This window comes from Melanaphis sacchari, unplaced genomic scaffold (genome assembly GCF_002803265.2).
Source record: "Melanaphis sacchari strain LSU unplaced genomic scaffold, SCAv2.0 Contig4_pilon_pilon, whole genome shotgun sequence".
In the NCBI taxonomy this organism is placed as follows: Eukaryota; Metazoa; Arthropoda; class Insecta; order Hemiptera; family Aphididae; genus Melanaphis; species Melanaphis sacchari.
Genome location: NW_020271335.1, coordinates 5,362,339 through 5,378,450, shown reverse-complemented (window position 1 = coordinate 5,378,450; position 16,112 = coordinate 5,362,339). Strand labels below are relative to the sequence as shown.

Here is a 16,112-nt window from a genome sequence, read left to right as displayed (position 1 = left end):
TTAAATGTTTTGCACAAAAAAAAAAAAAAATATGCATACATCCAAAATTTTTTTTTTTACAATTACATAAAATGAATTTCACAATATCACTAAATGAATTGTCTATTCTTATCCGCTCGTTTGTAAATAAAAAATAAAATATTAACTTAAATATTCATTGTACACACAAGTATAAATATAGACATAGTATATATGTGGAGTATTTAAAACCCATTGAAAATAAATTGCTTGCATTATTTGCATATTAAATTTATACTATTTAATTGTTTCACAACTATTAACCGTACAGTATATATTTATACATGCATATAATTGTTTTTTTTTTTTTTATAAAATTATGGGTACAGGACAGTTGAGTTATACTCTAATCATTAAAAAATAAAAAAATTGACATTAAAATATTCAATTTAACATAAGTTAAAATGAACCATCCACATTATGGTTATAAGTTATAACTGAAAATAATAAATAAAATAATTTTACAGATTATTATTATTGCTAATTGCATTTCAAAATAAACAAAGTATATAATACAAATTATCATTGTTAACATACAATTGAAAAGCTGTTACTAATTATATCAAAAAAAAATATTAAATCACAAATGTTATGTGAACAGTCGTACTCATTTTCGGTTTAATATAACAATTATGCTTCATCTTGTTCCACCTTTTCATCATCATCACCTGCTAATTCAGCTTCTTCCTCTTCTAATTCTTTCTTGGCAGCCTCTTCGACTTTAGGATCTCTAAAATAGGTTTTGATTGTTGATAATAATTATTTATTTTTTTAAAAATAAAAATTTAAAAATTAAGAACTTACTTCTTAATTTTGTCTTTGTAAAATTCTATAATGTGTTCTTTACGTGTTTGCTGTATAAATGATACAGGTGCAGAGTAATACTGCTCTTTAACATTAGAACCCCAACCAGAATACTAAAAAAAAATAAATATTGTTTAAAGCAAATTATAACCATTATTGACTTGGTATGAATAAATTATTTTTATGAATGATAATAATAAACTTACAACAGAAGTATTTTTGTATAATACTTTACCATCCTGTTTGAAAGGAACATACTTTTGTAATAATGCCTTGCCATCAATTTTCCATACAGGAGGGTTACCCTTACCAATCATATCAGTCTTAAGTACGACAAATGCTCCAGACTAAAATACATATTTAAAAATTAATTCAAGCTACCAAATTTAATATTGAAAATAAAATATATAAATACAGTAAACTTTTTAGCTGGTTTTGCGTTTGGTCCTTGATTAAGTTCTTCTTCTTCTTCTTCTACATCTTCATCGTCTTCTTCTTCTTCATCTTCATCCTCTTCATCTTCCTCTATATCCTCATCCTCATCAAATTCTTCATCTTCTTCCGGCTCTTCTTCAGGCTCGACTTCTTCTTTCTTAGCTTTTCCTTTAGCTGCTCTTCCCCGACCTCTAGCTGATGTTGGTGCTGGTGCTGGTGCAGCTGTTTTAGGTTTTGATCCCCTTTCTTTTTTAGGTAATATTTCTTCTTCGTCTTCATCTTCAGAAACCTTTGGTTTCTTCTTTCTACCAGGTGTATTTTTGGCTGGTCGTCCTCGTTTACCAGGAGTTTTTGCCTAATAAATAAATAAATAATTTCACTATTTATTTATCAACATAAAACAACTTTAATAAAACATACAGCAGCTGCAGGAGCCCATTCATCATCAGAATGGTCTGCCACTTCTTCCGGTTCATCTACTTCAAATTCATTTTCTGAGTCACCTGCAACAACTTCCTTACTCTTCATCATGACTGAAAATATAAATTCAGTTTAATTAATGTTAAACATCTTACATCTTATAACTTAAGTAATTATTTTCTTATATTCAAAAGACCTGAGCCTAGATATTATTTGCTAGTGCTAGTATTAATAGGAATTTTGAATTTAAAATAGTAAAAAAATACTAATATTTACAGTTATAAAATTTTAAAAATCAACCAATTATACACAGGAATTATATTTTGAGCACAAAATTTGATATTACCAATAGCACGCTTAACTCTTTAACTTAATAAAAATAGACCATAAAATGGAAGATAAAAATAAACACTTAAACACTAACTAATCTTTTTATTTGCTTAAAAAAAAAAAAAACATAGGAGCGTCTAATGCAATAAAATATCTAAACAGAAATTATATCTACTAATCCTATTCTCAAGTTTTAACTTTTAATTAATAATACATTTTTAATTTATGCATCCATGCTAAGGCCCACTTGTACTTTTCCTTCCTAGACATGGAGTTGTGTAAAATCATTCCAAATTAATTTAAACTTTCCAATCAATTAATTCACTAAGATTAATAGCCTTTACTTATTGTTATGTTATGTAATATAGCATAAATTCAGAGTATTAAATATTTTTGAAGTATTGATAAAAATTAGCCCAATAACTTTAAATAAAAATATATGTAAAAAGGTATTATTTAACACATTAGTATATCTATTAGGCAATTAATGTAGTAATGATTATATCCAATTTCCGGCAAGCTAAATTTAATTTTATAGTCTGCATACCCAATAATTGTGGTAGTTAAATAGAGGTTGTTGGAAGTTCTAAATGGGACTAAAAGAAACTTTTTTTATTTAAGTTTGGCAGTTTATACAGGAAAATTAACTATAAAAAAAAAGGTACATTAAACGCAAATAGACAATATCAAAATATAAAAGACTCGGAACTTTGATCACCTTTATGGTTTAATCTATTTATTTTTATATTTATTGAAACTGATATGTTTGAAAGTATAGTATTTTATAATATACAGTTTAACATTTATTTTCATTTTCTGAAACATTAAAGTTAGTATTAAAGTTATACGTTATCTCGTGTAGATAAACTGAAATTATAAATAAAATAAGTTGACGGTGATTGAAATAAATTATGTCAATTAACTCTGAGAATATTTTCTAAACTGACATTAAGAAAATAAATAAGTATTAGTGCTTTTTGGAATACAAGTAATTTTTGTTAATGTTAAGAGACAGTTCTCTTAGTAAGTAGTAAGAATGCGTTTAGTACTTTTACATATCAATTAGTATACCTAGATGTATAAAATAATCTGATATTGATAATCCAACAACTAAATAATTAATAGGTACTATATTTGATATTTAACAGAACAATAAGAAAAAATAATGCAAATTAACAATATTCCTTTATTTCCTATTTACCCCTAAACAACTTTCAAAACGTTATCGTTACACACACACACATAAACACGAGTACAGGTTAACATTAAAAAACGGTGGTTGAGAGACACTTTAATGAGGTAAATGTTTAAGCAGATTCACCAGCAAACGATGATTGACGAACAAATTTATTAGCGTAATACAGTTAATACAACAATATAAACGTTCATAATACTTTGAACGGCTGACCGGCGAACTAAATCTAATCTCGTATTGCCACACCACGGTAGTAATCGTCCAGAAGATTAAAGTATTTTGACGATGTTCACGTCGTTAACGCGCACGTGGCAATGACAGCAACTGAATGCTGATCTAATGTATTACAATAGATACTACAATAGATACTTACGTTATTTTGACTCAGTCGGCGACGAAAAATTAGCTATGGTAATCAATTATCGACTATAACTGAGCACGACTAGGTAGTAGGTATCCGATGATGATATAAATAAATGCTTATCCTGGTCGACGATGATTGTTAGTACTCGGAGGACAGATAAACAAAACGAAAATTAAAGATAAATACGTTCAACAAAATTACAAGGAATACGGTTGATGGCCGGCAAATGATTAGAACGGCGCCGACAAAAACGAACGATGAAACGACGGAATAGCAAAGAGCATTAGTGAATACAACAACCGCATCAGACCGCGCCACCCAATAGCGCCGAATGCAAACAAACCAAACGCGGTTACGCGCAGTGTCACCGGCAGACACACGATCGATGACGGCGGAGTATGGTCACACTGCTTCACCGACGATTCCGTATATTATATAGAATAAATATAATACTGCATTCGATACCTTTGATTCATCGATCGATCGCCTGCGAAATCACACAATCGCATCTTGTAAGTGCACAGATAACCAATCTGAGATCACAATTTCCCATTTATATTAGCACACAATAATTGCCCTCAGCGTATACTCTATGATATACACTTCACACGGGATCACGGTCTTAGAAGATCTTCTAAGACCGTGCACGGGGTTAAGAAATGCAGATAATGAAGATACCGTTACCAGTTACCGCGCTTTCGGTAAACGTTAATCTATTGCCGAGCCACCCCACCACACTACACAGTACACAATGTACACATGGTCGTGTGGTATCTGACGAGTGACGGGGGCTCCTCCTCAAAAAACTGCTCCAGTGATGCTCGTCGTTTTTCAATCGCTTTTCAAGTCACCCTCATATCACCCCCTATCAAGGCCTGTGATGATAACAAAATACTAAATAGTTTAGTTCACTGTTCAGTGTTCAGCACAAATTAATATTATTATTGTGTTTGTGTGTTGTGTCCAACCTAGATCCTAGATTCTAGTGGATAGTGGGAAATATAGTCGTTATTCGTTACTCGTTGTCGTTAATGCTATTACCGAATACCGACGGCAATACGGCATCGCGAACGTCCGCCTCACAAACAAACTACTGTGAAATTGTTTATGTTAATATGTTATCAATATTCCATAATATTATACACCTGCTGACCTGCTACTGCTAGTGTAATTTTTGTTGAAAATAGTATTCCGCGGTACGAGTCTATCCGATTTTCGTCTGAAAAACCGATCAGTCACTATTATCGCGAAGTGTATTTAGATTAATTAAAAAAAAAAAACGATCGTTAGTTTAAATCGCGGTAAGTCCACAGCGAAATGGACGATTTCGTGGTATACTATAATATAGTCTGTAATTATGATAATCGTCGACGGATGACGATATTTTACTCGACTTATCGTATCCCGGAAACTAATCGAAATAATATGTTTTATTTTTACTTCGTTATTAGTCCCGGTTATCCGGATTTAAATGTTTATCAAGATGTGTTTAAAATTCAACCAAATCCGTGTTTAATCGATTTTAAAAGATGTATTGTAATCATTACTATGCATACATTATACATAATATTTTCATTGTTTGCTCTCTTTTCGGTGAAGTTTCAAAAAAAATATTTGTTCGTTTTAAAACGCCAACCGTTTTTGAGAAATACTACGTAATGGTGTGGCCGACAGCAATGATCTTATGGGATTGTGTTTGGAATGCAGATAGCAGTCTGTGTACTGTCGGTGTCAATTAATATATTACTTCATGCCTGTAGTATTTTTTTTATTTATTAAATAATCTGATCAAGTCTATAATTTATTTACTGGATCTTAACAAGGTACATTATTTCAATATCTTCTTTAAATGTACCTATCGCCCCTATGGATAACAAATGATTTAATTTTAATTGATACGTATGAATCAATAATAATAAAGATCCTAAATAATTGTCTAATGATGATTAAATGCATGTAAATATATACATGACTTGTATTGAATCCTATTCAGTGTATTTTTAAATTTTTTAAGCAGTTTAAATTTATTATATATTTTTGATAATCAAACATGAGGTATCAAATGATTTCTGATTTCATACTATCTACTTAAAAAATTTAATTTTTCTTATTATTTTAGGAAGGTATAGGTAGTTTTTTCTTATTTTTTACTTAAATTTTTATCCATAAAGATCCAACAATCATTATGATTTTAAAAAATAAGTATACTTATATTTTTAAAATTGTATTAATTAATGAAATTACTGTTTTTATAGTTATATCAATGGATGAAGACTCAATTAGTGTTCATGGATCTACTGCTGATTCCATTGAAGCATTTGATGAGCTCCAAGTGCTTGATGAAATCACTGAAGAAACTGACAATATTATTGAAGGTGATGACCAATTAGATCAAGAATTTGATACTAGAAGTGAAGCCAGTTCTAGTTCCATTGATGAAACTTCAGCAAGAAATAAGTTAAAATCGGAAAGATACATAAGAATAGACAAAGATTCATCAATTAAAAAAAAACCATCTGAAAAATATTTATCTCAACTAAAACTCTTGTTAAAAGAAGCTCGATTTTTCATTATAAAAAGTAATAATTATGAAAATATTGAATTGGCTAAAATTAAAAATTGTTGGTCCACAAGACCATGGAATGAGACAAAATTAAATCAAGCTTTCAGAACATGTAAGAATGTGATTTTGATATTTTCAGTTAAAGAAAGTGGTAAATTTGCAGGTAAATATTAAAATTTTAATTTTATGTGATTATTATTTATTATTTTCTTATTCCAATCTTTTTTTCTGATACTTCAGGGTTTGCTAGAATTTCTGAAGCAGCTAGGTATGATCTGTCACCAGTTGGTTGGGTATTACTTGGAAGTCGTAATTTATCAGGTGTCTTTAAAGTTGATTGGATTACTACAAAAGAGTTGGAATTCAATGATACTTCTCATTTATTTAATGCATATAATGAAGGAAAAACAGTCAAAATTGCTCGTGATGGTCAAGAAGTTGATGCTAAGACTGGATCACAATTGTGCTCAATGTTTTTAGAAGATGAATCAATTGATTTTCAGTACATATTAAAAAAAGCTAAAAATCATCAGCCTTCTATTAGTACAGCCGAATTACGACAACGACGTAGAGTGCTTGGTTTACCAGATGAAGGACCAACAACTAAAGAATACATACATGCTTACCGATTTGGTATGCCACATAAACAACTACCAAGAATGTTATCACATCCATATTATGTACGCCCACCTTTATATCCATCGTACCAATATAATTTAGGTGGATCACCTATGATACAACGTTATTATGACGATGTACCACTGCCACCTTTTCGGCTTCCCATACATGTACCAGATACATACACACGACCATTAGAAGTTTACTACAAAAGAGATAGATTAGTTAATCTCAGGGAATATCACTCAAGTCATAGACGTGAAAAAGAACGCCATACTCATAGACACCGTTATCATTAAAGTTTTTGAAAACATATTCAAAAGATCCTCCTTAGATTACTAATACTGAAATATTAGTATTAAGTTACTAGTCTTAAAAGTAAATACATTTTATTGTTATTATTTTTGTATATTTGGAAATTTTATCCTACTATAATATGTTGTTTATATAATTTATTATTATTAAAATTATTATGAATGGTTTTAAGTTATTATTTTATTTAATTGTAAGTAATTATTAAACTTACATTTGCTTTTTGCAATATTCTTATTGTTTTCTGACTTTGATCACTTTCATTTCTCTTTTGTAATACTTGATTTGTTTTTTACATTTTTTGTTGTTACAATACCAATTTATATACACATTTGTATTTGGTTATTGTGTTTTAAGTTTTTATAAGTGTTTGATATTGTAAATATATTTTTCTTTTTTTGATGTATATTGAACCTAAATTTAATTCTCGGCCTTTATTTTGTATGTAACTTAATTAAAATTATATATATTAAAATTCAAGAATATGGAACAATTAAATGATTTAATTTACTTATAACAAGCAAATTGTGTTAAAGAAAAATACAGAAAAAATAGATACAATGTTTATAATAAAAATTTTAAACTTTTTTAATTCAAATTCAATATAATTTAAAATTCATATTCTATCAGTATAAGATAGGCTTACCATTCGTCCCGGTTTGACTGGGACTATCCTGGTTTTAATAGCATGTCCCGGTATCCCAACCGGTCATTAATTTTGTCCAGGTTAATGGAAGCCGAGTTAAAATAACTTTAACATTGTATTATTTAATATCAAAACATGGAATAATATTATACATAATATCATTACATGATTATCGTATTATGTTATCTGTTTATAATTTTCATATAATTATACTAACATACTAAAAAAAAAGATTATTTTAATATGATGTCTTGGTTTGGTAATTTTAAAATCTGACAAACCTAGTATAAGACAATGAAAATATTAAATTTTAATCAGATTAATATGATAATTAATATTTTAAAATTGTTTATATTTCTTTTACTCTCGTTATATCTTATTTTAAAGTGTAATGCACAATAAAATTTGTTATTAAATCAAATAATTTTCTATCTTAATTACTTGTACATAAATTATAACTATGAACATAGATTTTAATGATTTAAACTTGATAAACTAATAAGTTTCAATTTTTCAATTTATGATTGTACTTACGACCATGACATACTAATGACTGGATTCTTTTTTATAGTATTCTCAGTCTTCAGTATATAATATAGTACTAAATCTTTCAATTTATTAAAAAAAAAGTAGCTTTTGTTACTGGATTTTTATAATTTAACAAAAATAAGTTGAAATTTTTAGGTAACCACACAAAAAAAAAAAAATTAAATCTTTTGGTCCCATATTAATATATTACATTTAGTAAATTAATCTAGGAGGACCAAAAAAAAATTAGGATATACCATTTTCATAAAAATTAATATGTTGGCATCTTGTCAAGTTAATAAAATTAGTTAAAAAATTATGGTTCTATGAGCTACAATTGCGATTTAAAATTTTACTACATGAGGTATATCTTAAATCGTACTACGAGTTAATTTTATGTGCATTGTATACTATTTATATATTAAATTATTGTATACTTATTCAAAAAAGTACTACCTATTTAACATTTGTTATAAACAATATAAACTAATTTTATCAATATAACTACGATTATAACTAAAATGATAATATTATATTAATTTATTATCAATAATCAGTATCATAGAATGATATCATTGAACAATTTTACAAATTTAGTAGATACTAGTTATTAACAAATAACAATTTCTTTAAAAAATATTTATATGTTAAAAGTTTAAATTAAACAAATTTGTAAAAATTACAAAATATTAATTGAAATAAAATGTTTAATTAATATTATATTAAGTGCCAAAATACATTTTTAAAATTTTTTCACTAAATCTGTCAATCAGCAGTTATTTTAAAATTTAAAATTTATAAATTAAGTTTGTTACAGTTCTTTTGTATTCTAATTTATGTAATATTTTATATTAAATTCTTATAAATAATTAAAATTCTGTTTGATTTTATTCTCTTCAATTTGTTAAATAGTAAATACCAATACTGTAATTATGAATATCAGCAATCGCATCATAGTTACTCCATTGGGAGCTGGTCAGGATGTTGGACGTAGTTGCATCTTAATAACAATTGGAAATCGAAATATTATGCTTGATTGTGGAATGCATATGGGCTATCAAGATGAACGCAAATTTCCTGACTTCTCATATATTACATCAGATGGTAATATTACAGACATAATTGATTGTGTAATTATTTCACATTTTCATTTAGATCATTGTGGTGCACTGTCCTATTTAACTGAGCACCTTGGTTATCATGGTCCTATATACATGACACATCCAACAAAAGCAATTGCTCCAATTTTATTAGAAGATATGCGTAAACATTTAGTTGAATACGAAGAAGAAGCAAAATATTTTACATCAAGTGCAATCAGAGATTGTATGAAGAAAGTAACTGCAGTGAATTTACATGAAGTTGTGACTGTTAAAGAAGATATAGAACTAAAAGCATATTATGCAGGTCATGTATTGGGAGCTGCTATGTTTTATATTAAAGTTGGAAACGACTCTGTGGTATATACTGGAGATTTTTCAATGACTCCTGACCGACATTTAGGAGCTGCTTGGATAGACAAATGTCGCCCAACATTACTTATAACAGAATCAACATATGCTACAACAATAAGGGATTCAAAGCGATGTAGGGAACGAGACTTTTTGAAAAATGTGCATGAATGTATAGATCGTGGTGGTAAAGTGTTAATACCAATTTTTGCTTTGGGAAGAGCTCAAGAATTATGTATTCTTATTGATACTTACTGGGATCGTATGGGTCTTAAAGTTCCTGTTTATTTTGCAGCTGGTTTAACTGAAAAAGCTAATAGTTATTACAAAATGTTTATAACTTGGACAAATCAAAAAGTCAGACAAACATTTGTTCACCGGAACATGTTTGATTTTAAGCACATTAAACCATTTGATAAGACATATATGCATAATCCCGGTCCTATGGTAGTATTTGCAACACCTGGTATGTTACATGCTGGTTTATCGTTGAATATATTTAAAAAGTGGGCACCTGATGAAAAAAACATGTTGATTGTACCAGGTTACTGTGTGTCTGGAACTGTTGGTAATAAAGTCTTAAGTGGTTCAAAAAAAATTGAAGCCGAACCAAACAAATTCATTGATGTTAAAATGTCAGTTGAATATTTATCATTTTCAGCTCATGCTGATGGTAAGGGTATTATACAACTAATAAAAAACTGTGAACCTCAAAATGTGTTATTAGTTCATGGTGAAGAAGAAAAAATGAAATTTCTTAGAGCTAAAATAATGCAAGAATTTAACATTAATTGTTACATGCCTGCTAATGGAGAAACTGTAGAAATTGAAACAGCCAACATACATACATTTAGTATGAGTACAAAATTAGTTAAAGAAATATTAGATGATCAGTCAAATAATTTGGGAAATGGAAAACGCTTGGTACATGGAGCATTCCTTTTAAAAAATGGTTCTTCTAATTTAAATGCCATGAGTGTGAAAGATACTTTTAAAGAATTGGATATTCAACGACACACCTTAAGGTTTGTTTAATAAATAATATTTACTGCAGATTATTACTAACTAAATAAATGTTCTTATGAATACACATGAAAAATTTTGAATTACTTAAATTATTTTTAAACTATTAATCAAATATTCTATCATTTCTAAACAATTTGAATAGTAATTTATTTGAAACAAATTATATATTGCTAATTAAATAATTATTTTCAGATTTACTTGTACAGTAGAAATTAAAGAATCATCTACAATCCAAAAAACCAAAACTAAATTATATAATATGCTGGAAAATAATTTGCCAATTTTCAAAAACAAACTTACTATGTCTGATGGGTCAATATCATTAGCATCAATTTTGGTGACTGTAGAAGATAGTATGGATAATAATAAAAAAAAAATTGTAATTTCTTGGGCTAACGAAGATGAGCCATTGGGCAATCATGTGCTTGAAATGTTACAAAATATGAGCAAGTCTGATTAATATAAATATTTGTATTCCTTTTTTTAATATTATAATAAAACCAATTGATAATAATTTTTAAATTTAATATACTTTATTTCTTTAACGATTTTGTTAACATAAAGATAAAAATAAATATATAATAGGTGCCTTTAAAATATTTTTAAATTAAGTTCCACTTATCATAGTTAAATAGTATTTTACATTTTATTATCAGTTTTGATTGTTTTCTGACATCTTTTCAAAAATCTTCCTTACTAACAATAATAATATCTTCATGTAATATTTCGTTCTCTTTAAATATGTCTGTAATATTATGTTCCATCATTTTATCTATTATTGGAGGAATTCTTTGTTCTATTTTTTCTTGCACGTCAACTTTATCTAAAAAGTCCTGTATTCTTTTTTTAATGGGAAGTTCCATTGCATCTACTATTTTATTTCTTAAAATATTTGGAAAAATATTAACAAGTGCTTCTGCTAAATAATCAATTGTACCTGCTCCATCCATACGCAATTGAATATTTCCTACTGATAAACCAAATTTATTTAAAAATGGAGCTAATCTTGTGTCCATTGGTTGAGTCACATTGGCCTCTAGCTGTATATAATCAATTGAAAAACTTAAAATACCTGTGGTTTTTAGTACTCCTGCTGCTCCAATTTTCCATTGACAATGCCCTTTTAGTTCCTGAGTTCCTATATGTATGACTGATATAATTGTTTGATTCTGTATACTTACGTGAATATCTCCTAATCTATATATACTTGATAGGCCAGATATCCATATTTCATTGACATCCAAACTAAATATATTGAAATTTACTGCATTCACTAAGTCTTCTATGTGCCATGGATCATATCCCATTGATTTTATTTGTTGGCGACTCTCAGCTATCAATAAGTCTACAGGTGGTATTGTGTTTGGAAAACGTTTAAAATGTTTCATTTTTTGATCAAGTTCTTCTTTTATCATTACATTTATCAGTTTCATAATGATGGGCTTAATAGTTTGAACAACAAAATTTGTAAAACTATTAACAAATGTATCATAAAATGGTATATTTATCTTATCTGTATCCATGTGTAAACTCTCATAATTCATATTCATATTCAAATTATTAGTCTCCAGGTGTCCTGATTCACTTACTTTTAAGCTTAAGTGACCATCAATATGAAGTTGTATGAGCGTCACATTATAATATCCATCATACATTTTCCAATAAGAATAATTACCTACTACTACTAATGTATCGATTGATATTCCAAATTCTAACTATAAAGTAATAAATAATTAAACATAATTAGACAACCAATTTAATATTGTTTTAGGGAATTTATTACAGATTCATAATTGTACAAACCTGTAAATCAACTATATTTACGTATAGTTTTTTTAGTCTGAATTTTGAATGTCCTCTCATTGTTGAATTATACATACTCCACAAAGGACTTTCATTATCAGGTATTGGTTCAGGATCTGAGTATGGTGGTACTATAGCTTCAGGTAATCCTACAGGATCTGGGTTTTGATAATGTTCTAGAACATTTCTTGTCAGCAAAGTCAAATTTATAATTCGTTCATCAGCTTCCGATAGTGATGGCACGTCATCATCAAATACATAGACTTATAAACAAAAAAATTAGATATTTATAAAAGTACAGAAAATGTATATTATAAAATTATTAGGGAACAGATATTATTGTAATAACAACACAATACATCTAAATTGTAATAGGTATATCTTTTTTTCATTTTTTAACAATAAGTCCAAAATTGAATTTTGCTTATTTATTTGTAAATTGTTCTACAGTACAAAGACATATGATATATTGACAATTTTATATTTATCTGAATAAAAAAAAAATAATTGCAAAATTATATGCCATTTGTTTTTAAAATTTACATTTTGCATAATTATGTTTGGAATTTATTTTTTAATAGATGTAGCAGATTTTGTTTTTAAAAAATTTTATAAAAAATATTACAATAATATAGAACAAATTTTCGTCATGTATCAACTGTATCTTTTACAATAGGTTCAGAAATTGAGACAAGGATATATTTCTGTGGGTATCTACTATTAATTGATTCAATTATTACATCTTATTGTTTCCAAAATATGATAAGAACTATGCACCAGGTATGAGTTAAATATATTAATTTAGGAAAAGATTCAATTAAATTATTAGCAATTATTTTATGGAAGCATCAGTTAAAAATAAAACATTTTCTCATTTAACAATTTTTTTGTCATCATAAGTTTATAACTTCATTAAACTACTAAGTAATTGACGAATTCTATTACTAGGTACATTATTCTAACCGTACACAATTTCGATAATTATCATCAATAAATGAAAATATCATTAAAATGTAATTAATTTATACAAAATCAACTAAATATTGAATAGGTATGCATATAACATTTTTATTAATTGGGAAAATACATGATATAAAATTGGTACTGTTTCAATTAAAATAAACTAAAATACATTTTTCTATTAGACTAAAAATATCTCATTCCAATAAAAATGTGTCTTGACAATAATATCTATTCCTATGTAATAATCAGTAATGTTTTACTTACATTGACATAAACAATTGGTGTATAACATAAAAATTATTACTAAAATAATATTTGTTTTCATTTTCATAATGATTTATGTTTAACAATTTTACATATTCCATTTGTACATAGAAATTAATGTTTTTAGCCTTCTAGGTTAATAATTTGTTGTACATTAAATTATTATTTCCATTATGTACATTTACCTTTGACCTGCAACTAATGTACATATTTTATCATTTCAATCAACTATACCTACTTGATAAACACAACAACAATCATCTAAATATTTAATTGTATTGTTTACATACAATTCGAGTAGGTGGGTAATACTTGAATTTCTTGGAAGTTAATTATATTATTTTATTAGGAAATATGAAATGATTGTAATGACTAATGATTTAAAATTGTACTGAGTGATTTTTTTCATCAAACAACATTCATTATTTCAAAATCTATTTATATTTTTGAAAAAATTTTTTACTTAAATTCTAATTTCAAGTTGAAATAAAACAAATATTTTTAAAAAAAATTATACTTTTTTGAATGACAACTTACATTTTTAATTTAGTATTCTAAAAAGAAGAATATTTTTCGAAGTATTTCGGTACATAATAATTAAAATTCGGATGAAAAGTTTATGAATTACAGCTGTTATACCTAAGTACCTATTCATAGTTTATGTAATCTATAATTTCGGTGAGTGTCATTCATGGATGACTTCTCATATCACGTACCTATCGCCTGTAAATACTTAATTATATTATTATTCCATACGTGTTTAATAAAATTAATTTATATGTTTTTATACTAACCACATAAACCTATTGTGCCCATATGCACAAATATTAGGGAGTTACATTGGCAGAGGCTCAAGCCCTTCAATATTTTCAATGATAATCCCCCACACAAAATAAAAATATTATTTAATACACATGAACCTATTTATTACTTACTAGGTAATAGCATTGAGTATAAAAAGTATATACAGTGGCGGATTTAGGGGGGGGGGGGGGTGCTTGGGCGCTAAAGCATCCACTGTTCTGCGTATTTTTATTAAAAATTTCTAATAATTCGTCGAGTGGCAAATTTTTGGTACAGGCTACCAGAACGTGCGCCCCGCACCGTGGAGTAACAAACACCGGTCGATGACCACGCACAAATTGTACATAATAAGTAATTTAGGACTAATATTATTAACAAAATAGCACCCACTATAAAAAAATCCTAGATCCGCCACTGAGTATATATACTCAATGGTAATAGGTGACTACACTATTAAATTTATTCTCCTGTTGGATTTGGCAAAGTCATTTAATACTGATAACGTGTAAATATTAATGTCTTTTTCAATATTAATTAACCCTAAATTACTGAATTTTTCTTGGAACATTGTTGAACTCATCCATGTTTTCAATCTCCTCATTGTAGAAAATGACCTTTCGCAAGTAGCAGAATGAATTGGCAAAGTTGTTGCTATATTAAATAGTTTATAATAATTTAGAAAGTACAATTTATTAAAAATTATATTTTTTTAAAAATATTTTGTGTATTAACTGGAAATTATGTAATAAAATATTTCCAAAAAATTGATATATTTTAAAATAATAAGTGTTGTTTGTTAAAAGAATCGCCCTGTATATTGCTAAAAGCTAGTTATTGGATTAATTGATATTACGTAACTTTAGATCTTGACCTTAATTTTATTTGTTTGAATATTTTGTGTATTAGACATTTTATTATTAATCAATTAAACATAATATTATGAATTAGTCGTTTCATATTAATATGTAAACAATAAGCCTTTAAACCATGATACATTTATTTACAATTTTAAATGATCTAATCATTTGTATTTTTATAAACTATAATTCTTGTTTTCTCAATATAAAATTAAATTGATGTTATAACTTAAAATAATTTATTATTTGTATTTTCTATACTTTTTATTATTTATATATTGTAATTGTAATAATACATTTACTATAAATTTTAACTTTAAGATACATAATTTTTTTAGTAAGTTTCTATTTAAATTAAAAAGGACTCTTGATAGTTATAATCAGTTTCTTGAAAAATAAATTTCTAATCAAATTAGTTCAAATATTAAACTATAAAATTGGAAGCATACTAAATTTTTTTTTTTTAAATAAAAAGATAAAACACAAATATTGTGAATTGATTTTGTTCATGTAATTATATGTAAGGTATTTTAATATTTTCTTGAGCTGAAATTGCTCACGCTCCACCTCTGAGTTGTGCTTTTAATTTTTGTTGAAAACTTTAATAAAAAAAATTAAAATGCAGAAGATTAAACTAAAGTTGAACAGCATGAATTGAGGTGAAGGTGAAAAATATCAAATAAATTATAACATCTCTGTGAGAAATACAAT

General features: G+C 27.1%; 4 protein-coding genes across 7 annotated transcripts; 2 read left to right on the top strand and 2 right to left on the bottom strand.

The window, feature by feature from the left end:
• Positions 1 to 473: 473 nt before the first annotated feature.
• Positions 474 to 4,132, bottom strand: LOC112598693 (nucleolin-like). 2 transcript variants are annotated; one of them, XM_025345236.1, is made up of 6 exons: positions 4,032 to 4,132; positions 1,678 to 1,790; positions 1,238 to 1,612; positions 1,029 to 1,169; positions 823 to 935; positions 474 to 748 (listed from the first exon to the last, which is right to left on the bottom strand). In XM_025345236.1, exons 2-6 carry the CDS (start codon positions 1,786 to 1,788, stop codon positions 649 to 651), a joined length of 840 nt encoding a protein of 279 aa, XP_025201021.1. In that variant the 5' UTR covers positions 1,789 to 1,790; positions 4,032 to 4,132; the 3' UTR covers positions 474 to 648. The 2 variants fall into 2 exon arrangements, with proteins under 2 accessions (XP_025201021.1, XP_025201019.1); XM_025345234.1 differs by lacking the exon at positions 4,032 to 4,132 and adding an exon at positions 3,576 to 3,888.
• Positions 4,133 to 4,380: 248 nt separating this feature from the next.
• On the top strand, positions 4,381 to 7,167 carry LOC112598692 (YTH domain-containing protein 1). Of its 3 annotated transcripts, none has more exons than XM_025345231.1 (3): positions 4,381 to 5,322; positions 5,822 to 6,292; positions 6,370 to 7,167. In XM_025345231.1, the coding sequence occupies exons 1-3, from the start codon at positions 5,268 to 5,270 to the stop codon at positions 7,044 to 7,046; spliced, it is 1,203 nt and encodes a 400-aa protein (XP_025201016.1). In that variant the 5' UTR covers positions 4,381 to 5,267; the 3' UTR covers positions 7,047 to 7,167. The 3 variants fall into 3 exon arrangements, with proteins under 3 accessions (XP_025201016.1, XP_025201018.1, XP_025201017.1); XM_025345233.1 differs by having other exon boundaries at positions 4,382 to 4,867; XM_025345232.1 differs by having other exon boundaries at positions 4,382 to 5,389.
• A 1,910-nt stretch (positions 7,168 to 9,077) lies between these two features.
• Positions 9,078 to 11,211, top strand: LOC112598794 (integrator complex subunit 11). Its single transcript, XM_025345412.1, has 2 exons — positions 9,078 to 10,709; positions 10,903 to 11,211. The coding sequence occupies exons 1-2, from the start codon at positions 9,166 to 9,168 to the stop codon at positions 11,168 to 11,170; spliced, it is 1,812 nt and encodes a 603-aa protein (XP_025201197.1). The 5' UTR covers positions 9,078 to 9,165; the 3' UTR covers positions 11,171 to 11,211.
• Positions 11,212 to 11,300: 89 nt separating this feature from the next.
• On the bottom strand, positions 11,301 to 13,835 carry LOC112598914. Its single transcript, XM_025345581.1, has 3 exons — positions 13,741 to 13,835; positions 12,514 to 12,776; positions 11,301 to 12,425 (listed from the first exon to the last, which is right to left on the bottom strand). The coding sequence occupies exons 1-3, from the start codon at positions 13,805 to 13,807 to the stop codon at positions 11,391 to 11,393; spliced, it is 1,365 nt and encodes a 454-aa protein (XP_025201366.1). The 5' UTR covers positions 13,808 to 13,835; the 3' UTR covers positions 11,301 to 11,390.
• Between the last annotated feature and the right edge of the window lie 2,277 nt (positions 13,836 to 16,112).